Below are 24,849 nucleotides of genomic sequence, written 5' to 3'. Positions count from 1 at the left end.
GTAGGATAGAAGACCAGAACACCAGATTCTATTCACAGCAGCACAATAGGGCCCCACTGTCTTAACCCCTCTCATTCTCTCCAATGAAATGAGTAAAGCCCAATCCTAAGACAGAGACAAAAGCATCGGCCTTGAAGCTGGAATGTCTGGCTGCAGCTATGTGATTTTCAATAAATTCCTTAAACTTTCATGCCCTCTTTTCTTCATCTGCTAAAGGAGAATAAGGGTACCTACTCTCGGGTTATTGGAGTATATACAAATACAGGATTATAGGACTCAAAATAAGGTATGTACTTAGCATGGCATCTCTCACACAACAAATGTTCAGTAAGTGTTAACTACTATTATTCCTTGTGGTTTGGATGTCATTCAAGTGCTCTATTCCTTTAGAACATAACCCACAATGAAAAACTTGCCACTCTCTTAACCTGCAGTCTTACCTTGGCACCAGCCAGTTCCTTCATCATAAAGAGAGAATCATCAGCTCGTTCATCGTCATCATCTTCATAATTTGGGGAGGGAGCTCCCTCAGCTCCTTGCCTCAGTAGGCTGCCACTTCCTCGAGGGTCAAACGGATCTACCACAATGGGCTCAGTACCTTTAATTTCACATCGGCAGAAAGGGCAGCCTTGGCCTTCTGATTCCTGCAGAGCAAACAGGAGATAGTAACAGACACATCTGAAAGTACTGGCCAATATTTGTCCACTAGGAAATACATTTCCTGAAGATGAAAAAAGAAATTAGAAGCTTAAAAACTCCCCCACAGACCAGACCATCCTTTCTCTTTGTAAAGGATACATAATCCCCAATTCTGATTAAAAGCTGAAAGATGGTTTGGATCCATACCTGCCAGGATGTAAGACAGGATGTGCACATGAGGTGTCCACAGGGCTCAATTTTCACATCCTTATCGTTCTCAGCACATATTTTACACAGTTGGAAGGTGGAGCCCATCTCACAGTATAATTCATATTGTTCCTTGTATTAAAAAAAAATTGAAGAGATTATTCGGTCCACTGCAGATATTTGCTGAATGAACAAATGATTACAACCCTAAGTGTGAACACCAGGAAGGCTAAATTTTGCTTGCATGGAAGTGCCAAACAGTGGTCAATATTCTCTCATTAAAACAGAAAGCACTCAGTCTTGGTCCTACTTTAAGTTCTTTAGAGAAACCACATAAACATAAATTCACTAATCCAGTCAATGGTTTAAAACTTATGGGTTCCAATCACTTCATACAATTCTACTGCCAGTTGTACAAAGTACATACAAAAGCTTGCCTCTAGAGACATGGTTGTGATGTAAAACAAAGTTCACCTGGGTCACTTTGATGTGGTCTTGGGGAGTTGGTTCACATAGGCCTGTCAGGTCAGGATTCTGATTCCGTCCATCTGGAAACAAATAGCTGTAAAAAGAGTAACCAGCCTTGGGATCTTACTAAAGCCGGTTTATAATTGCCTGCTAATACAGACAAGTAATATCTAGGAATTCTCTCATCTAAAAGGGCAACTTTGGGGGTGCCCAGGGAGCTCAGTCGGTTAAGCGTCCAACTCTTGATTTCAGCTAAGGTCATGATCTCAGGGTTGTGAGATTGAGCCTTGCATCACTGGCTTCACATGCAGTATGGAGGTTACTTCAAATTCTTTCCCTCTCTGTCCCTCCCACTGCTCATGCACTCTCACTCAAATAATAGGCAACTTTGCATTAAGTCAAAGATAAATCTTACTAACACTTCAAAAATAACACAAAACAGTTCCAAGAAGATATTCTCCAAACACCGATACTCTTTTCTCTAGGCCACAATGCCATAGGCTCTATCTTTAATCTCAACAGCTGACAAACTTTTTATATAAAGAGCCAAATATTTTAATTTTAGGCTCTGAAAGCTACAGAAGTCTGTGTCATACATTCTTCTTTGTTTTTTTTTAATAACACTTTAAAAAGGAAATCCTGGAGCACCTGGGTGGCAGTGGTTGAGCGTCTGTCTTTGGCTCAGGATGTGATCCCAGGATTCTGGGATCGCGTCCCACATGGGGCTCCCCACAGGAAGCCTGCTTCTCCCTCTGCCTATGTCTCTGCCTCTGTGTTTATCTCATGAATAAATAAAATCTTTAAAATAAATCTAAATAAATTAATGAATTAAATAAGACGGAAAGCCTATATTAGGTCCAGGCTGTACCACAACAGCTAGCCTGCGGGCCATAGTTTGCCAACCCCTACTTTAATCTATGGATAGACACAAATTATTAATTTATCTTATTTTTAAATTTTATTTTAAGTAGGCTCCACATCCAGCATGGAGCCTGACATAGGGCTTAATCTCACTATCAGATCAAGACCTGAGCTGAAGTCAAGAGCTGGCTGGACACTTAACCAATTGAGCCACCTAAGTACCCCAAATTCTTTTTTTTTTTTTTAAGATTTTATTTATTTATTCATGAGAGACAGAGGCAAAGACAGAGGCAGAGGGAAAAGCAGGCTCCCTGCAGGAAGCCGAATGTGGGACTCGATCCCAGTACTCCAGAATCACGCCCTGAGCCAAAGGCAGATGCTCAACCACTGAGCCACCCAGGCATCTCTCTTAAATTCTTAATTTAAACACCTTAATTTAAACACTTTAATTTAAACACTAGGAAGCCTGTGGTGCTGATGTTTAGGGAAACACCCCCTTCAGCTCCAATGCTGCTATAGAAGATGAAGGATAATGGAAAACGGACTTTCCTCATTGCTTCAAAACACAAGTAGCTTTCTGACAGCTGGTCAACTGCTAGTATTTTTAGTGTCTACCAAGTGATGCTCAATTTGAGTTCCCAAAGGAATAACAATTCTGGAATAAATAACCTAGTCATAAATATCAGCATACACTACAAAAGCCCGAAGCCTAAAGAAATAGTGCCAAACCAAAACACTTAGGGCAGATGAAGGCCACTGAGCCTGCTGTTATTAGAACATCTAATCACTCTAATGTGGGCTATTTAAGTAACTGCTAACTGGCATATTTTTGAATACAGATTTGAAAATAAGTTAACATCTGGAAAAGGAGAAAGACACCATTTACTCATGGTAATAACTAAAGCACCAGAGAAAAATCATCTCACTCGAAGAATCCTTTTTTTTTTAAAAATAACAACAAAAGTCCTACAGAACCTGAAGGTCAAAATAATACAACCTGTTAATATGTTTCTTGAATCTGTGAAGACACCTGGAATCAAGTCACTGATGATTCAGTTTTATAACAACCCCCATGTTTCTAGAGTCCAGCAGGTAGCAAACACAGATACTCACAAGCCTTCCCTGAAGCCGTCAATCAGGGCTTGGAAGAGAGGTTTATTGTGAGGGATCGTCTGGAGGATGTTCCCATCAGCAGTGACATACCCAATAGCCCACTGTCCCAAACGAGTACAGCTCAACCGGAAAATGTAACTGAGAACAGAGATGAACAGAACCTCTTATGTGCTTATATTAGAGGAGGTAAGGCAAGACAGAGGCAAAAAAATCAAACAGACCATCAATAATAGATTCTACAATGACTCTAGACCAAAAGCAAAAAACACGTAAGCTTAATTCTTAAGTGGCTTGAAAGCATTTATCAAATAAGATCTGAATAAGTTAATTCCTCTGGTAAAAAGACATCAATCCTAGTGCCAGCAACGTGGCCACTGGAGACCTAATCCAAGATCATGTATCCTCCATCCTGGCAGAGGTCACAAAAGAATAACATTTAGAAAAAACCTCTCTGATTCATGGCACTGACCTGCCAGGTTTGTGAATGAACTTCTGGAGCCGAGCTTTCACTTCATCATACGTCAGGAAAGCCATGTAACCAGGATGAGTTACAGCAAGACTGTTCCAGTTCCTGAGCAAAGAGGACCAGGGCTAAGGGAACAAGAGCTCAATCAGACTACATGTCTCAAGGCATCCCGCCATCCTCAGAGCAATGAAGAACAGAAGGAAAACAATCTCGATTCTCCATTTATTGTCACTTTGAGGGAAATATGTTTGAGAGGTAAGAACTTAAAAAAGCTAATAAACAATTATACGCTTACAGAAATTTCATTACAAAATGAGATTCAAGACATTTTAAAGCACTTCTAACCAACAGCAGTGAGGTTAAACAACACCAAATAGATAAGACAAACAGCAGGGCATACATGTACAACTAAGAAATTGCAGATAAAGGTTTGTGCAAGTTGGCACACACACATTACCTTTACAGAAAGATATAAATGAATTCTTTCTGAAACATCAATGCCTGTCAATAATAACAGTCAAGAATTTCAAAGCAATAGAAAAAGTTGAAAACATACATAAACATCCAACAACAGGAAACTATATAGATCATATTAAGCGCATTTTCTGGACATTCTACAATGATGCACAAGAAGAATATTCACTAACAAAGATAGATTATAAATGTGAGGGGAGGGAAGCTGATCATATAGTTATTATTTTCACCAATAAATAGATAAAATTGGACCTGTGAGGGGTTTTTTGCTTATAATTTCCAGTGACTAAAAGTACTTTAATATAATATGCCAACTCCCCAATGTTATTTCATAAAGAGTTCTCTCTTCAGAAAAGTAGCAAGTGATTTATTTAGCCAACTCTTTTTTAGTATCCTACCTGAAAGAGTCGTGTGAAGATGTCAAATTCAAAAACAGAAATATAATCATTGCAGGTCAGATCAATAGTGGATTTCAGAGCCATGGCCTCGAGCCCAGAACTGATGGGATGCACTTCATGAAGGGCCTGGCGGAAACTCTTCCAAGGGACGATTGTCCTGGGCGGGGGGGCAGGCGTGGGAGGGAAGGCACAGAGTGAGATACAGACAATTCTGAGCATTGCGAGAGTAACCAAGAAAAAAAAGCCACATTATAGTCTCATATCAGGATCCCTGGGTGGCTCAGAAGTTTAGCACCTGCCTTTGGCCTAGGGCGTGATCCTGGAGTTGTGGGATTGAGTCCCACGTTGGCCTCCCTGCATGGAGCCTGCTTCTCCCTCTCCCTATGTCTCTTGTCTCTGTGTCTCTCATGAATAAATAAATAAATAAAATCTTAAAAAAAAAAAAAAGGTCTCATATCAATTTCAATTCTCTTAACAAAGCCAAGCTGTATTTTGGATTGAGAACAGAAAGAGAGTAAATGATGTATTTCTTAACTTTCCACAATGAGTAAATTAGGAACAGAGAAATCTTTTCCCACTATTCTTTGGCAATGTGTCGCAAAGTAATCCCCTTTCTCATCTTTCTTCACACATTTGTTCCCTATAGAGGAACATGGCAAGAAAGAGGTGATTATTACTCTTTTTATATAATAAACGTAATCTGTGGCCAGGCCTTCACCAGCTGAAAAGCTTACGTTTAAACTAACTTTTTAGGGCGCCTGGGTGGCTCAGTGATTGAGCATCTGCCTGTGGCTCAGGTCTCAATCCTGGGGTCCTGGGATCGAGTCCCACATCGGGCTCCCCTCGGGGAGCCTGCTTCTCCCTCTGCCTATGTCTCTCTCTGTCTCTCTCATGAATAAATAAAATCTTTTTTTTTTTAATTAACTTTTTAAAAGCATGTAAAACATTCTGAGTTCTTTGAAGAAGTCAAAAGTCAAAACAGGAGGAAATAGGCTTAAAGTGCAGGAAGAACCTAGTTCTGATAGGGACAACCTAGTTCTGATAGGGAGGAGGAATAAATTATTAACATAAGAGGGATTAAGCCCCAGATAAGGCCAGCACAAGATACTATGGGATTTCTCTTTCTCAAGATCTTTAAATACAAGCTCACTGCCTCTGAAAAGTTTACATACTCATTGCCTAAAAATTAAGAGCTCAAGTGGCATTCTGAACTCTTTTCTAATGAAGTTATTAAGTTAAAAGGAAGAAAGTTAAATTTATTCCCATCCTCTTTAGGTTTTTAAATCACTAATTATTCTATATTTTACATTTAAACATATTTTTAAAAAGAAAGCATTTAAAGGGCAATTTACATTAAGATCTGTATATTCAACCAAAAAGTTGTATTGCTTTCTATTTTTACAGTTCCTTTTTTTTGTATATTTTTTTTTTACTGAATTTTGATTTGCCAACATATAACACTCAGTGCTCATCCCGTCAGATCCAAAATATCAAGAGGATAGACAAGAACATTTATATTTATACTTAACAGCATAAGCTCAATTCATAAATCTATGTAATTTAAAACTCCCATATGTCAGAAAATATAACAAAGTGGAAAAACTAGCCATACACTATGATAAGGTATGTGTAATGTAGGCAACTAATAGATGATGAGTATCTTACAACAGGATAAAGACAAGTAACTCAGTAGGAAGATGGGCAAAATTAGGAACAGGACCCAGCAGGTCAGAATACAAATTCCAATTGGTCACAATTGTGAAAAGGTACTCAATCTCCTTTGTCATCAGGAATATAAAGCAAAATATGATACCCACTTCACACTACCAGTGATAGCCAGATTGTGGAGCTACTGGGATCTAAACTGGTATGACCACTCTGGAAAGCAATTAGGCAATATTTGGCAAAGCCGAGGACCTGAAACCCCCTGATTCAGCTATTTCATTCCTAGGCATGTAACTGTGAAGAAACTCTTGCATATGAAGACAACTATAATTTTGTTCAATGTGGCACCATTTGTGAGCACCAATAATGTGAAACAAAAACATCAATTAACAGAAGAATAGATGGGGAAAGACAAATAGTCAATCAAAGAGCATGTGTTTCAATTGAACCTGCAAAGCTTTCTTTAAACACACACACACACACACACACACACACGGGGAACCAGGTAGAGTAGTGCCCCTTATCTGCAAGGGATATTTTGCAAAACCCTCAGTGGACACCTGAAAAGGCAGATAGTACCAAACCCTTTATATACTATGGTTTTTCCTATACACACACCCCTAGGATAAAGCTTAATTTATAAATTAGGTACGGTAAGAGATTAACAGCAGTAACTAATAAAACAATTACAACAATATACTGTTAATGAAAGTTATGTGAATGCAGGCTTTGTCTCTCACAGTATCTCTCTGTACTGCACACGCCCTTCTTGTGATGATGTGAGATAAGATGCCTATGTGACGAGATGAAGTGAGGGGAATGACACAGGCATTACAACCTAAGTGTCAGGGCCACTACAGACCTTCTGATAATACATCAGAAGGATCATCTGCTTCTGGACCACAGGTGACCTCAGGTAACTGAAACCATGGACAGACAAACTGCAGATGAGGGGGAGGCCTACTGTACACACATATTCATTATTTTTCTCTATGCTTTCCCATGATTTCATTAATTAAAAAAATAAACAGGGGTGCCTGGCGGCTCACTTGGTAGACCATGCAACTCTTGATCTTGGGGTTGTGATTTCAAGCCCCACATTGGGGTTAGAGTTTACTTTGAAAAAAAAAAGTTAAATATTAGATAAAAGATTTTAAAAAAATAAACAGAAGGCCATAACATAGGCTTTGGTTCTTTATATTTCAAATTCATTATTTTGAGGGGCCCCTGGGCAACTCACTGGGCTAAGTGTCTGACTTGGTCTCAGCTCAGGTCTTGATCTCAAGGTTAGGAGTTCAAGCCCTGCACTGGGTTCCACACTGGGCTTGGAGCCTACTTCAAAAAACTACACAAACCAAATTCATTATTTTGAGACTTACTTTTCCCCAAAAGCTTTCCTCCAAAATTCTGCAGCATCTGCTTTAGTAATCCGAAATGTGTCTCCTTGAAAGAGTCCACTTGGAAAGATTCCTTTTAGTTCTGCCAGCATGTGGCTGAAGATCAGGGACAATTTGGTTAGGTTTCGCCTACAAAGGATCAGAAGTGCAAGAATTCAATGAACACATAAAATTAATTTTAGATGTACTGAATTCACCCTATTAGGAGTGTAATCAACATGAACATATATTTACAAAGAACCTCTTCAAATATACTTTCTGGAAAATATTCCGAGATATATATATAAAACTAGGAAAGGAGAGAGGAAGGGATGTGCTTTTGATACTATTAATTACCCTGTGATATTATCTTTGTTCAAAAAAAGGGCTTCAGAAACTGGTTTTGGTCTAACATCACATAAAAAATGCAGATTTAACAGAGGGAAGACTTGAATTCACTAGGTTCACTCCTATTCCCTCCATTCAAAACGATGTATAGTAAACAGGAAAACTTTAACAGTAATATGTTTTAAGGCTTTTAATCTCAGATTAATCAGGCCTAATGCTTCTGAGTATTAACATGAACAGATCTACTTTTTGAGGATGACATATAAGACTCAACAAATAAGAGTACAAACGTGTACGGTGACATAATCATTCACTTACAAAAGAAAGGAAATGTTAAAAAAGCAAAATATACTGGGGTGCCTGGGTGGCTCGTTGGTTAAGCATCTGCCTCTGGCTCAGGTTATGATCCCAGGCTTTTGGGATGGAGCCTTAAGTCCCTGCTCAGCAGGGAGCCTGCTTCTCCCTCTCCCCTGCCCTTCCTTCCAGCTCGAGCTCACACTCTAATAAATAAAATCTTAAAAAAAAAAAAAAAGCGCAAAATATATTATTTCCGCTTTGCATAAGCTATTCTGGATTTTAAAGCTAATTATAATATTTATCCAAATTAAAAAATAATTTAAATTATAATTCTCAATCTGAATATCCAGACCTAACAAGTACTTTCACTTAAATCAGACCTTAAAAAGAGGGTTTTTGGGATCCCTGGGTGGCGCAGCGGTTTGGCGCCTGCCTTTGGCCCAGGGCGCGATCCTGGAGACCCGGGATCGAATCCCACGTCGGGCTCCCGGTGCATGGAGCCTGCTTCTCCCTCTGCCTGTGTGTCTCTGCCTCTCTCTCTCTCTCTCTCTCTCTCTCACTATCATAAATAAATAAAAATTTAAAAAAAAAAAAAAAAAAAAGAGGGTTTTTTACCAAAACAACTCTTCCCATACCAAAACTGAAAGGCTATATATTCAAACCCTGTGACAATTTCTACCTAAGCACATATGCTGCTATGCTTTAACAATTAGCAAGCTTCATTCTGATAACCTCATAAAGATTCCACATAGAATAATGTAGTTATCAAATCACTATGTTGTACACTTGAAATTAATGTAATATTGTGTGTCAACTGTAATACAATGAAAAAAAAAAGATGCCACATAGTACCAACTTAACACATCAGATGAAGTCTCTTTTAGGTATATTCTTTAATCAAGTTATCTTTCTTATCTTTAATGTGTTGTCACACAGAGCAAAATACAGACAGATGCTTCAGATATGGTTATATGCCAAACCAGCTACCAACTATACTTACTTTCCCCTTCATTAATCATTAATATTTATGTTTTCAAGTCTATTCTTCTCTTAAGTGGATTATAAAATTTCAAGTCAATTCATGATCAAATTCTAAAAATTCTCTTTCACGGAGAAATTCTTCTCTTTTTTAGGTTATACAGGAGAGTCACTATCTGTCTCATCTTTGTCTTTCCTATATAAAATGTTGCACCAAAGTAACCAAGTCTTTCTAGCCCTGACTCTTGTGCAAAATGCTACTGAAATTTTTCCAGTCAGCTTTCAACAAATCACCTTCAGTTTTTGTTTTTTTTTTTTTAATTTTTATTTATTTATGATAGTCACAGAGAGAGAGAGAAAGAGGCAGAGACACAGGCAGAGGGAGAAGCAGGCTCCATGCACCAGGAGCCCGATGTGGGACTGGATCCCGGGTCTCCAGGATCGCGCCCTGGGCCAAAGGCAGGCGCCAAACCGCTGCGCCACCCAGGGATCCCCCTCACCTTCAGTTTTTTAAGATTTGTCTTCTTGCACTTTAGCAAGTTGCTCTTTCTAGTTTCCTGTTTTCGGAAAGCACCTACAAAAGTGATATTCTTTGAAGACAGTCTAAAACGATTCATATACTAAGTAGATCAAGTGTGAGATAGAAGAAAAAAAAAGTGTGAGATAGAAGACAAGCACTTCCCAATCCCTAAGCTCCCTTAACCATTGTCCTCCTCCTCCTCGTACTTTGAGATCCTTCAATTATTGCTTGTTAGAACTTTTACTATTTTATCCAAGAGGAAACAAAAAACGGAAAGATCAAGAATATATCCAGAAGGGGGCACCTCACTGCTCAGGAGGTGGATTATGAGACTCTTGACCTAGGTGGTCATGATTTTGAGCCCCACAATAGGCACGGAGAATAACTTAGTTTTTTTTTTTTTTTTGTATTTTATTTATTTATTCATGAGACACACAGAGAGAGAAAGAGAGGCAGAGACACAGGCAGAGGGAGAAGCAGACTCCACACAGAGAGCCCGACATGGGACTCGATCCCAGGTCTCCAGGATCAGGCAGGCCAGGCCCTGGGCTCAAGGCAGGTGCCAAACCACTGAGCCACCTGGGCTGCCCTATTTTTTTTTTTTTAAAGAACTATGCTAAACTGTATAGCAGAATAATGTATGATATGATCAGAAAGATATATATCACACTCTTAAGGTTACCACAGAGCTTTTTCTGGATTCTAACATCATCCTGAATATACCTTTCTTTGGTTTCTCTAATGTTGTCCTCTCTTGGTTCTCCTACTAGTTCTTTTGTCTTTCTCTGGCTTTTCCTATTCTTTCTCTCCTTTTTAAAGATTTTATTTATTTATTCAGGAGAGTCACAGAGAGAGAGGCAGAGACAAGGGGAGAGGGTGGGAGAGGGAGAGCAGGCTCCCTGTGGGGAGCATGATACAGGACTCAAATCCCAGAACCCCGGGATAATGACCTGAGCCAAAGGCAGATGCTCAACCACTAAGCCACCCAGGCATTCCTCCTCCTATTCTCTTAACAGAGCTATTTCCCAAGAATATGCTCTCTGCTATTTTCTTTCTCCATGTACTCTCGACTCTTCTTTCTCATGTCAAGCTTCAGAAACTACTCTGCAATAGATTCCCAAATCTTAAGCACTGGTAGCTCTCCAACTGCCAACCACATTTCTCCACTCAAATGCTAGCACCTCAAAGCAACATGTTCAAAATTAAATTAATCTTGCTTCTCAAATCTGTTCTTTCTTCAAGTTCTCTTTAATGATGACACCATTTATCTACTTGCCACAAAACCTTAGAGTTATCTTGGTTTCTTCCATTTTCCTTATTCTCCATATGGGATTTGTTAATTTGCTGACCACTCTTCTCTTCCTACCTTTAAATTTTATTATTATTCTAATAAAAGTTCCTCGCTAACTTCCCCCACCTACTCTACAATTCAAACTTCAGTCTTCCATACTGATGGCCAAAAACACGAAAAGATGCTCAATATCACTCATCAGGAGATATTACCTCACACCTGTCAGAATGGTTGAAATCAACAACATAAGAAATAAGTGTTGCTGAGGATGCTGAATGGAACTGAACTGGAGCAGCCACTTGGAAAGCAGTATAGAAGTTCCTCAAAAAAGTTAAAAATAGAACCACCCTACAATCCAGTCATCACACTTCTGGTTATTTACTGCCCAAAATATAAAAACACTAATTCAAAGGAATACATGCATCCCTATGTTTATAGCAACATTATTTACAATAGCCAAACTATGGAAGCAGCCCAAGTGTCCAGAGGAATGGATAAGAAAATGTGGTATACAATGGAATATAATTCAACCATAAAAAGAATGAAAATTTGCCATTTGCAATAACACGGATGGAGCTAGAGAGAATAATGCTAAGTGATGTCAGTCATAGAAAGACAACTAGCATATGATTTCTCTCATATATAGAATTTAAGAAACAAATGAGCAAAGGAAAAATGAGCAAAGGAAAAAAAAAAAAAAAGACACACAAACCAAGAAACAGACTCTTAACTCTAGAGAACTGATGGCTGCCAGAGGGGAGAGGGTTGGGGAATGGGGACATAGGAGAAGGGGACTAAGAGTCCACTGATCACAATGAGCACTGAGTCATGTATAGAACTGTCAAATTACCACACTGTACACCCGGAACTAATATAACACCGTTTGCTAACATACTGGAATTAAAATTTAAAAATTTAATAATAATAATAATAACAAACTTCAGTCTTTAGTCTCCTCCTATGCCAATCCAATCATGCCACACATAACGCCTTTTAAGGAGGGAAAAAAACAATTTCCAAAGTGCCAGTGGGACAAAATCCAAACTCAGCTTTGATTAGAAGGCTTTCCACTGATCTGGATCTAACCTACCTTTCTAATTTCTTACTTCATCACAAGTATTTCCTAGCCAAACTGAATATGTCATCTTTTTTTATACATATTACCCTTACTCACTTTCCCATCTCTGAGCCTCTGCTTATCTGTTTCCCCAGTCTGAAATGAGACGCAACTTAAATGTCATTTCCTAAGAAACCTTCTAGAAGCAGTAAACCAATAAAATACCCACAGCATATTCGCTGAAGTTCTCAGGCCATCTGAACCCATCTTGTACTTGAGTAATCTGTGTACACAAGAGCTAAATCCATTTCTAATGTGTATTTCTATCCTGTAGGGCATCTGGCACAATCTCTAACCTTCATGATACCTTAAGAAAACACCAAGTGCCTAATATGTGCTTGCTAAGCACTAGGGATGGATACAACAGTGAACAAAATTCCTGGTTTCATGGCATTTACATTCCCATGGGAGAGCATCAGGTGGTGGGAGAAAAGTGCTCTGAAGAAAAACAAAGCAGCCTATGAGAAGAGAGTTGTGAAGGGTTGCCGTCTTAGGAACTTCTGAGAGCTGATTCTTAAACCAAGTCTAAAGTGGGGACAAGTGAGTCTGGGATGACTTGAGCCATGTCGGCATCTTTTCAAATAATTTTCCAAAAAAAAAAAAAAAAATTTCCAGTCAGATCTACCAAGTGTCCAGCATTATGCTGGATCAGAGATAAAACAAACACACCAATATAATAATGGACAGAAAGCTATTTTAATATGTGAAGTAAGCCACAAGAAAAGTGAAAAGTTATTGACCACAAGGATATAATGGTACCAGGTCTGTAAGAGCAATTCAAAGTGCTGACTGAAATAGATACTGAAAATCAATTTGAGACACTTCCCTGCTTAAGGATGCATTCCCCCAAAAAGCCAGCTTACATTTCTGAAAACCACCAGAGATGTGCACCATAAGCATCACACTTCTTAAAAGGAAATTAAGCATCTATAAAAGCCCACAGGGTCAGAGCATTTTGTAACTGATCTGAGTTGAAATTCTGTTCAATAACACTTTAAGGCCATAGGCTTATAGCTGAGTGTCTGCAGTGTAGAGGACTGAATTTAATCAGCAGAATCTGTCTAAACATGTAATCTTAGAACAATGAGGTATGATGGATATTAGGCTAATAACAAGGTAAGCAATACTTTGCAAAATTCTGTCAGCAGTTACTTCAATTTATACAGTATGTTTGAACTACTCTCCAGAGATCTACAAAGGAACACAACTCTTCCATTTTTTAAAAAATATCCTGAAGACAAAACTTTTCTTTCTTAAGTTCCAGCAGTGGCACTTTAACTCAGTATTTTTTATCACATTTAAAGCCAAACATCTACATCTAAGTAACCACAAATTCTACTCTATGGCTTCCATCTTTCTCTTCTCTTTGCTCACAACTTTCCCATAATCAAATGCTGATTCAGTATGCAGTGTCAGAGTTGTTGTGTTTGTTTTTGTTTTTTTTCTGAAGTTCAAGACCAGTGTCAGTTCTTTTCTCCCTCCCTCAGGTCCTATTCTAAAAGCCAATATACCTTTGTACCTCAGGCCTAAAACAATACTTACATTTTCTGGGTATAATTTCAGCTAATAGGGACTAAGATTTCTATGTCATCACCAATACATAGGTACATTAAAGATTAAAGAAGCTATTATAGTTCCTGTTTTAGCTTCTAGAGTATAAAGATAAATACAACTTGAGAGGAATTGCAATCACCACTTCTACAGATCAAACAAGACAGCGTTGAAAAGTAGCCTTTAGGGATCCCTGGGTGGCTCAGCAGTTTAGTGCCTGCCTTCAGCCCAGGGCGTGATCCTGGCTCAGCAGTTTAGTGCCTGCCTTCAGCCCAGGGCGTGATCCTGGAGTCCAGGGATCAAGTGCCGCATCAAGCTCCCTGCATGGAGCCTGTGTCTCTGCCTCTCTGTGTGTTGTTTTTAAAAAAAAAAAAAAAAAAAAAAAAAACAGGAAAAAGTAGCCTTTATATGAATATGAGGTAAACAGAAACCTCTTCAAATGAATCCAGCTGATGAACTTACTAATGCACAAAATAGTGAAAAACAAACTATCTTGTAACTTAGGGCCACATAAGTTCTTTGCAGAGAAAGAGGAAATGGAAAAAAGAACATAGCATGGGGAGATAAATTGACCCTTTCTATTAAAATGTATTAACATTTAAGACAAGTACTGACAGTAGTACCACTCTGTTTTACTTAATGAGAATGTTCCATCCCTTTGAAGTACAGCAACAATATCATGAAGAAAAGGACTGCTGAGGCACCTGGACAGCTCAGTCAGTTGGGCGTCTGTCTAGCTTCAGCTCAGGTCATAATCCCAGGGTCCTGGGATCCAGCCCCATGTGAAGCTCCCTGCTCAGGGGGAAGGCGGCCTCTCCCTCTCTCTCTCCCCTTTCCCCCTGCTTGTGTTCTTTCTCTTGCTCTCTCAAACAAATAAAATCTAAAAAAAGAAAGAAAGAAAGAAAGAAAGAAAGAAAGAAAGAAAGAAAGAAAGAAAGAAAGAAAGAAAGAAAGAAAGAAAGAGAGAGAGAGAGAGAGAGAGAGAGAGAGAGAGAGAGAGAGAGAAAGAAAGAAAGAAAGAAAGAAAGAAAGAAAGAAAGAAAGAAAGAAAGAAAGAAAGAAAGAAAAGGACTGTTAAGAAATAAAACCTCAAGAGATTGGAATAGTGTAGGGGAAAAAGGATGACTTATAAAACAACTGGTCCAATGTATTCATAAGGATATTCTCACTTAAGATTCCGGTTTTTTTGAAACTCCACTTTGATAGAGATAAATTCTATAACTGACAAGCATGCTCTGTCTATTCTTTCTATAAAGAAGTTATCTGAAAATATGTGTGATAATACTTAAGAAGACAAGAGATCTAAAATGTATTTCCTGGGGTGCCTAGTGGGCTCAGTCAGTAGAGCATGTGACTCTGGATCTCGCAGTTATGAGTCTGAGCCCACATAGTTGGGGATAGAGATTACATAAAATTAAAACCCTTAAAAATAAACAAATAAATAAAATAAAATGTATTTCCTGAACTCCCACTAATTTACTGTGCCCTTGGGTAGTTACTTAACCTCTCTGGGCTGCCACTCCCTGAGGTATAATATAAAGCAGCTGGAACCAAAGACTCTTAAAGATCTCTATCAATAAAAATTTACGAATTTATGCTACTCCACAGATTTGAAACTGGAAAGAAACCTTAACTTGAGCAGTTTAATTTCATAAAAGGATTTAAGAAGAAAGACTCAAGAGAAAGCAAGCTAGTATGTATCTTTATAAGTTGGAGGAGTAGAAATTAATAGAAATAATTTTTACAAGATTTTATTTCTGCCTACAAAGAATGTTTTTACTTTTTAACATTTTATTTTTAACTTAAATTCGATTAATTAATATATATCAAATGATTAGTTTCAGAGGTAGAATTCAGAGTGATTCATCAGTTGCATACAACACCCAGTGCTGGGCAGCCCCGATGGCCCAGCAGTTTGGTGCCGCCTTCAGCCTGGGGCACGATCCTGGAGACCCGGAATCGAGTCCCGGAATCGAGTCCCACGTCGGGCTCCCTGCATGGAGCCTGCTTCTCCCTCTGCCTGTGTCTCTGCCCCCCTCTTTCTATCTGTCTGTCATGAATAAATAAAATAAAATCTTAAAAAAAAAACAAACACCCAGTGCTCATTCCATCACGTGCCCTCCTTCAGGCCAATCACCCAGTTACCCCATCCCCCCACCTCTCTCCCCTCCAGCAGCCCTCAGTTTGTTTCCTATGACTTAAGAGTCTCTTTTGGTTTGTCTCCCTCTCTGACTTTGTCTTATTTTTGCCTGCAAAAAATTTAAATGAACTTCTGTTTCATGGAATTTAAATGAACAGCAGTTAATTGTATGACCCCACCTGGTTCAATTTTATGAACCCAACTGAAAAGTTCATCTGATCTGGTAAATTAAATACTGTTATCTATTCCAACATTAGGGATCTGCTAAATCCTAGAATGTGTGGTGAATTCTTTCACTCATTTCTGAAGAAAAAACACAGAAACATCCAAAATCATCTCAGCCATTTAAAAATACTCTCTCATGTGAAAATGATTCAAGGGCTCAGAAAGAGGAAGCCCGGGTGGCTCAGCGGTTTAGCGCCTGCCTTCGACCCAGGGCCTGGTCCTGAAGACCCAGGATCGAGTCCCACGTCAGGCTCCCTGCATGGAGCCTGCTTCTCCCTCTGCCTGTGTGTCTGCCTCTCTCTCTCTCATGAATAAATAAATAAAATCTTAAAAAAAAAAAAAAGAAAAAGAAAGCTCAGAAAGAAATTCTTTGCTTTTTAACAAGAAAGAAGCAGAACCTACCTTTTACAATCAAGTTACTTGCAGAATCAAAGTGATGGGGTATATAATTGGTGTAAAATTCAATTTTTCTGTATGAATGAAAATTCTGTAATAAAACATTGGGGGGGAAATCCCAATAATTTAGGCAGAAATCTATTTTAATATTTGTGGACCCAATGAAATTATATTTCCCAATGGGTAAATTTCAAAATGATTAACACTTTTAATCCAATGATTAACAAACAAGCTATAGAACATTGTACAGTATCATTTTGGAGTTGTAAAATATTCCCCAAAATGAGGTCACAGAGATAATCTATTTTTTGCCATTCAGCCACAGTGTGGGCTAAAGGCCCCCTATGGATGATGATAAATGGATTATACTGTTGCATAGTGAAACATTCAATCCTTGTAAGTGTTTCATTTACTGGTACCATTTCAGTGATAACCATGCTGCTTTCCTAGTCCTTGAACTCTGAGAAGCTTATATGCAAACACTAGTGTCATCCAAAGAATGCTGAGTGAGAGCATACTGAGATGACATTCATAACTCAATAGCAGCATCCCCTGTTCACAGTAATCAGCTTTAAAAATAGATACAACGGAACTTCTTTCAACAAGCTCCACAGGAAGTCAATAAAGTACTGTTAAACTCTTATCTGCTTAAACTGCTGAAAAAAAAAGGGGGGGGGGGGAACAAAACCAAAACCATCACCTACAAAAGAAGTTCTGAGCCAATATCTCTAAAAATATCAATGACCTTTTTCTCATACGAAAGACATATTAAATGTACCCACTGTTATACTTGCGGCCTTGCTTTTGAGATGCCCAAGTTAACATTAACAGGGTACCATTAACCACCCAGAGCATTCTGAGCTACCCGTTTCATACAATTCAGTTAGAGGGACACTAATCTAATTCATCAGGTGAATGGGAAGGCAGCAGTGCATGTGAAAATCTCCCAATATTCCCCTCACACTTTTAACATATTAATCTTAACTTTACTGTAAACTCAATCTCATTAACTCCTCCCTATACAAAAATCTTCAAGGACTTCCCATAACCACCAAAAAAGTTCAAATTGCTCAGGTTACAAATCAAAGCACTTACGATATGGTCCTGATTCATCTTTCTAAACACATACTACTATTTCCCCACTCTCTACTTTCAGGGCCTCCACACCTTTCTTGATGGTGTCACATCAACAATATTAGCCACTATCTCTAACAGTTAACATTAAGAGCTTAATATGTAACAGATGCTTTGCTAAGCTACATACATATCCATTTAATATTCATTAACTGCCCTCTGAAATAGGAATTACTAATCCTATGTTACAAATGAGAAACAAAGACTTAGATATTAAATAACTTGCCCAAGGTCATAGAGCTGGTAAATGGTAGAGCAGGTCTCCCTGAGTCCAGGCTGGTTGGTATAACGCAGATTTCCTTTCCAATGCCTGTGGTAACTGAACTGCCCAAAGTTCATCTCAAAATGCTCTCTCTCCAACGTGTGTATTAGGGCAGGTAGGTGTGGGATATTCACCAGTCTTCATTTAATGCCCACTCTCCAAATCTCAGACCCCAATGCCCCTTGTTCATACTCAGCACAGGCTCTACCATGTTCTGCTTTGTATCCATGTCTCAGTCCCTAACTGGACAACAAGTCCTTATGGGCAGGGGCAGGGAAGGTATCTTACACACTATCTCCTGCAGTAGTGAGCACACTGCCTTGCATGTAACAGGCATTCAATAAATTTGTAAAACTAAACTGGAAAGTATTATTTTATTTCTTAAATAAACTTTTTATTCTGAAATCTCAGATTTACCAAAAAATTGCAAAGATAGTACAGAATGTTCCCATTCAGTTTTCAGTTTTCCTTAATAGTAATAGTATTACCATCTTATATTACTGTGGTACATTTGCCAAAACAAACAAACCAACATGGGTATGGTCCTATCAACAAAATCCCAGACTTAATGGCAGGTCTCACCTGTCTTTTTCTATTAATGTCCTTATTTGTTCCAGGATCCAATCCAGGATACATTACACATTTATCATTATATCTCCTTTTCCTCTAGTCTGTGACGGTTTCTTAGTCTTTATTATTCTTTGACCTTAACAGTTTTGAAGGGTACTTGTCAGGTATTTTGTAAAGCATCCTTCAATGTGTTTAGCTGTTACTCTCATATTTTTGACAAGACTTGAGTTTACAGAAAGAATGCCACAGAAGTGAGATGCCCTTCTCATCACATCTTATCAGGGGTACATGAAGTCCACATGACATCATTGGTGATGTTAAACTTGACCATTCGGTTAATGCAGGGAGTGTTTGCCATGTTTCTCCACTGTACAGTAAACTAGTGGAAAATATTTCCTTTTTCACAGATATTTCTTCCTAACTCATCTGGATCACCTATACTAGAGACAATATTTTACAATTATTTTACAATAATTAATAATTATTTCCTAAGGAGTTTAAGAAAATAATCTGACTTCCCTGTATTTCAAAATAAGCTTTGAATGTATTCAACCCAAGTTCTGAAAGATTATATAAGCTATTACATACACTGAAGCAACTCTGCAGCTAAAAGTGTATTAGCCCCAAGAACTGATTATTACTTCTCTATACCAGTTCTTCGAATATAGAAACATATAAGTAACATAATGCAGAAAATCTCTAAAACTTCTCATACCCTCTAACAAATGACAAAACCACCAGGCACCTTTCAGAAAGCTTGTCCTGTGAACTTAAAAAATAAATTTAAAAATATATGGATATATAGACAGACAAAACAAATTATATTAGCAGGAAACAGCTGTGATAGATTCTAATCAAATATATAGAAAGTCTATCTGGTTATCATGAATTATTTACCTCTTGAATATATGACACACTAGATATTTAAATATACAGTTCCTCTGAACAAATAGAGTAGCTACTAAACTTTACTATCATCAAGACTTGGGAAAGAATATGGAATTTTCTGTAACTATCTGAATCTAAGACTTTTGGAGATATAAAAACTAGAGACATCTTCATCACTGCCATTCTCTTCAATTTATTTTCCATGAAAAAATAACCCTCAGGTTCACAATTCTAGATCTCTGTACAACTCTGGTATTACTATTTTAGTTATTTAGTTAACAGAATTTTATTTTTTTTTAAGATTTTATTTATTTATTTGAGATAGAAAGAGCAAGACAGAGAGCATGAGCAGGGAGCAGAAGAGGGAGAAGCAGAACCCCCACTGCCCCCACCCCCATCACCCTGACCATCGGGAGCCAGACATGGGGCTTGATCCCAGGATCCTGAGATCACGACCTGAGCTGAAGGCAGATGCTTAACTGACTGAGCCACCCAGGTGCCCCTAGTTAGCAGTATTTTAGCCCTTAGTATTTAGTAGTATTTTATAAAATTCAACAAACTTTATTAAGAAACCATAAACAAAGACAATGCCATATAACATAGGAAAGAAAGTCTTCCTGGACCTGTCTAGTTAGCAAAACAGATTCACACAATTTGGCAGGCCAGAGTCAAGTAAAAACCAAGTGCTGTAAGAGTATGGGTGGGAGAACCACAAATTAAAATTAATATAATTTAGGAGGCCTCTTGGGCTTTAGAGAATTAATCTTCAATCAATCAAACTTCACCAGACAACATGGGAAGGAAAGAAATTCCAGGCTAAGGGAGTGACCAAGGCTCCATAAAAGAGCTCGGGGACTGACCAACCAACTGGAATTATCTAGAATGTACCAAAATGGCAGCATATGATAAAACTGAAAACCCAGGTAGGATTCAAAATTTAGCAATTAGAGTGGGAGATATTGCAAATGCAGTGGGAAGTCACTCAGAGTTTGCAACTGGGAGTAACATCTAATCGATTTTAAGGCTATAAATGACAGTGTAGCAGAAAGAGTGAAATAGAGAAAGGACAAAAGCAGAGATCACTTAGGATAGACTGCAGCAGAAAGGTAATGGGAGCCTGAACATAGGCACTAAAATAAGACAGATTTGGGGCACCTGGTAGGGCCTACAACTCTTGATCTTGGGATCATGAGTTCAAGCCCCATGTTGGGTATAGAGATTACTTAAAAAAAAAAAAAGAAAAAAAGAAAAAAAAAATATATATACACACACACACCCAATACACACACACACACACACACACACACACACTTTAAAATACACACACAGGGATCCCTGGGTGGCGCAGCGGTTTGGCGCCTGCCTTTGGCCCAGGGTGCGATCCCCAGAGACCTGGGATCGAATCCCACGTCGGGCTCCCGGTGCATGGAGCCTGCTTCTCCCTCTGCCTGTCTCTGCCTCTCTCTCTCTCTGTGACTATCATAAATAAATAAAAATTTTAAAAAATAAAAAATAAATAAAAAAATAAAATACACACACATTTAATAAATAAGACAGATGTGAGAGATGCTACAGAAGTAAAATTTAAGAAAAGACAAATGAATAGAAGAGATGATGAACCTGAAACTGAGCCTGAACATCTGGGAACAGGGTCTTAAAAATAATATATTAATAAAAGCTAATACTTTTTAAGGGCTTTCTATATGTTGGGTACTTTACATATTTTATAATTTAATTCTCACTCACAATCCTGTAAGACAGATTCAATGATTACCCCCATTTTACAAATGAAAAACCCCAGGTTGAAAGAACTAAGCCTAGAACCCATCCCAGAAGTTCGTGCTTGCCACCACACCTGATACCAGTCCCGGAATAAAGAGGCAACTGGCCTGCTTAAAGAAGAGGACATATTCTGGGTTCAGACATGTTGAGTATGAGATGTCTGAAAGACATTAACATGATAATGTCTAACTAGCAGCCTGGGAAACAGATAGGGTAGCAGGTTTGTGAATAATCTGTGGAAGACTGTGGACACTGTTGGGAATGGAATGGAACCATCATTCTCTCACACAGAGCAATCAAACTGAAATGATGGGAGTTGTGAAAAGACTTGGAATATCTCCCTTTGGGAGGAGTGTGGGGGAAGATGGGATGGAGTCAAAACATGAGTGGAGACTTCTCTCACAAAAAGAACAAAACTGGGGCACTTGGCTGGCTCAGCTGGAAGAGCGTGGGACTCTTGGTCTTGGATCATGAGTTCTAGCCCCATGCTGGGTGTGGAGATTACTTAAGATATATAAATAAATAAACTTAAAACGGCAGAACAGATCCATGTGAATGGTTATTTTGAAATACTGGGGAATCGGGATCCTTGAGTGGCGCAGCGGTTTGGCGCCTGCCTTTGGCCCAGGGCACGATCCTGGAGACCCGGGATCCAATCCCATGTCGGGCTCCCAGTGCATGGAGCCTGCTTCTCCCTCTGCCTGTGTCTCTGTCTCTCTCTCTCTCTCTCTGTGACTATCGTAAATAAATAAAAATTAAAAAAATAAAAATCTTAAAAAAAAAAAAAAAAAAAAAGAAATACTGGGGAATCAATGTCCCAAGCGAACTACCTTTCTAAGAAAATCATGCTAATTTTGTGTATTCTCACATAAGCCAGAAATTAATGCCATCTCTTTGAGACCCAGTCTTCGTTTCTCAGTATCTTTTATACAGACTTGATGAAAATGCATTCAGCATCTTAGCACATCTTCATAGATTCTAAAATTTTAGGGACTGTACCATTCATCCAGTGGCCTCCATCATACTTCCCAACAGGAAAATGTTCATGGAACTTGTATATTAGAGCCACCATGCAAAAGTAAACAATATTTTATTGTTCAGTAAGTTCAGCAAAGTAGAACACTTATGATAAAATGTCAAAGTGCAGAGATATATTCACAAATGAAGAAAAATAAAGAAAAAAATTGCAAATATATCAAGTAGAATACAAGATATTTGAAAGCTATGTGAGAATGCAAACTTAAGCCTATCATAATTGGTAAAAATCTTCAAAATGTAGCAACTCTCAAAAATCTGACAGAATTAGACACAAATAAAAATATAGAAGGCATTTTAATAACATTATAATGAACTCTATATTCCAATAACTTTTACTAACTTACTCATTCTGTCCATATTGAATGCCTACTACGTGGCATGCACTATTCTTAAACTTATAAATTTAAAGGAAATGGACTATTCCATTACCAACCTAGAGTAAACCACAACCATTTAAACAGACTAGGTGTCAAAAGCCCCTCCTCACCCCTCATACAGACATAGTTATGCATGCATGTGTGCACAAGCATGCACAATAGACCATAACAGTACTACAGAGGAAATTTTTGCTAAATATCCCCACAAAAGTGAATTCTCATTTTTGCAAATTGTCACAAATACAGAAAGAATTCATTGTGATTGTTTCCATAATCGAAGACCATGAGAAAAAAATTACATGCTAGTTTCTCTAATATAGATGAAAAAATAATAAATGATTGGGTTTTTAAGATTTTACTTATTTATTTATTTTAGAGACAAAGAGAGAAAGAGCGTGAACAGGGAGAAGAGCAGAGGGAAAGGGAAAGGCAGAGAACTCAAGAAGGCACTGTACTGAGCACAGAGCCAGATGCAAGGCTCAATCTCACAATTCTGACTGAGTTCATGACCTGAGCGGAAACCAAGAGCGGGTCACTCAACCAACTGAACCACCCAGGGGCCCCAAAATCATAAATGATGGTTAAAAAGAATCCAGTGAAGCATTTATACATCATTACAAACTAGAGTTGATCCAAGCAATGCAAGGACTTTAATTTTACAAACCTATTACCACAGCTCACTGTAACAACTGTATACAGAAAAACAAAATATGGTATCGCCTGGGTGGCTCGGTTGGATGAGCATCTGACTCTTGGTTTCAGCTCAGGTTGTGATCTCAGGGTCATGAGATCGAGCCCTGTGTCTGGCTCCTCACTCAGCAGAGTCTGCTTGTCTCTCTCTCTCTCTTGCCCTCTGCCCCTCCATGAACAGATCCACCCCCATCTCTACAAGCTCTCACCCTCTGAAATAAATAAATAAATCTTTTTATTTTACTTTTTTTCCAAAGATTTATTTATTTATTCATGGGGGGGCGGGCAGAGACACAGGCAGAGAGAGAAGCAGGCTCCATGCAGGGAGCCTGACGTGGGACTCGATTCCGAGTCTCCAGGATCACACCCCGGGCTGAAGGCGGTGCTAAACCGCTGAGCCACCGGGGCTGCCCCCCAAAAAAATTTTTTTAAAAAGGAAAAAAAGAAAAACAAAACGTTCACTTTATAGAACCAGTGACTTTTTTTTTTTTTTTTTAATCAGTCACTTTTTATCTCCATGGCAGTCCAGTTCCCACTTCAGTCCCAGCCATCACCATCTCAGAACCCAGATGACTGGTTTAGCTCCTGAATGGTCATGCTGTGCTCTCTGGCAACGAGCTTTGGCAATGAACTGAGGACCAAGGGCTCTTCCTTCCCTCTGCCAGGAGGGGTTTCTCCTCAACATCTTGCCAACAGCTCCCACCAACTCTACATACCAGACAGCTGGTTCTCAGCAACTCTTAAAAACAAGTGGTTCCCAAACTCCCACTTTTTACCTCACTCATTATATTCAACCCCATAAAAAGAGAGTGCAGGAATGGGTTGGGGCTCAGTCTCATGGTACAGCCTGTTTTGCCCAATCCAAGGACTCCTGTTCTCCCCTCCATAGGACACCAAGAGAATAGGGGTCTGTGTGCCTATCATCCTTCTACCCTGACATTGGCCTGGAGTCCACTGAGAGCAAGTTCTCAAAACTACCTGCTGACTGAACACTTGCATAAAGAAAAACTTCAAGAGCCTTTGCATTATGACACTGCTTCTGAAAAAGTTATGGTAAAATATACATAAAATTTAAAATATAAAAATTACTATTTTAAATATTTTCAAGTGTACAGTTCAGTGGAGAGGACACTGAATACTTTTCTCCTCTTATTTCTTGATGACTGTGTATCTCTAAAAAAAAAAAAAAAAGCATATGCTTTCTGTGAACAATGCATTATTCTAAGTGTTTTCCATAGATTAACTAATTCATTGTAATACAATCCCCTGAGAACACCTTTAAGTGAGTTATCTGAGGCACAGAGCAGTAACCTGTTTCAGGTCATGGAGACTGGATGGCAGAGGACTCCACTCTGGAATCCAGCTCACATACACAGCCAGCACATTTACATCTAATATACTCTGCCTTAATATCACTGCTTAACATGCATGTTGCCTGACATGTGAGTGTGTCACTGGCTAGAAATGATTGAGAAACTGTGCTAGAAAGCAGGGCCTTAATAATCATTCAGGATCTACAAGTAAAGATTTAATCTACAAAACCTTGATCCAGTGTTTAAAATGTAAAATAGATAATAT

At 38.6% G+C, this 24,849-nt stretch overlaps 1 protein-coding gene across 4 annotated transcripts in view; it reads right to left on the bottom strand.

The window, feature by feature from the left end:
- CBL (Cbl proto-oncogene) overlaps positions 1-24,849 on the bottom strand; it is a 78,420-nt gene that overhangs the window by 24,314 nt on the left and 29,257 nt on the right. For all 4 annotated transcript variants that reach the window (XM_072822331.1, XM_072822334.1, XM_072822332.1 and 1 more), the window contains 7 exons: positions 7,671-7,817; positions 4,627-4,783; positions 3,758-3,879; positions 3,289-3,426; positions 1,321-1,408; positions 847-978; positions 441-644 (listed from right to left, as the gene is read on the bottom strand). In XM_072822331.1, the coding sequence (XP_072678432.1) occupies positions 441-644; positions 847-978; positions 1,321-1,408; positions 3,289-3,426; positions 3,758-3,879; positions 4,627-4,783; positions 7,671-7,817 (988 nt within the window). The remainder of the gene's footprint in view (positions 1-440; positions 645-846; positions 979-1,320; positions 1,409-3,288; positions 3,427-3,757; positions 3,880-4,626; positions 4,784-7,670; positions 7,818-24,849) is intronic.

This window comes from Canis lupus, chromosome 3 (genome assembly GCF_048164855.1).
Source record: "Canis lupus baileyi chromosome 3, mCanLup2.hap1, whole genome shotgun sequence".
Classification (NCBI taxonomy): domain Eukaryota; kingdom Metazoa; phylum Chordata; class Mammalia; order Carnivora; family Canidae; genus Canis; species Canis lupus.
Note: the sequence above shows the minus strand (reverse complement) of the source record. Positions and strands in the feature narration are given on the sequence as shown.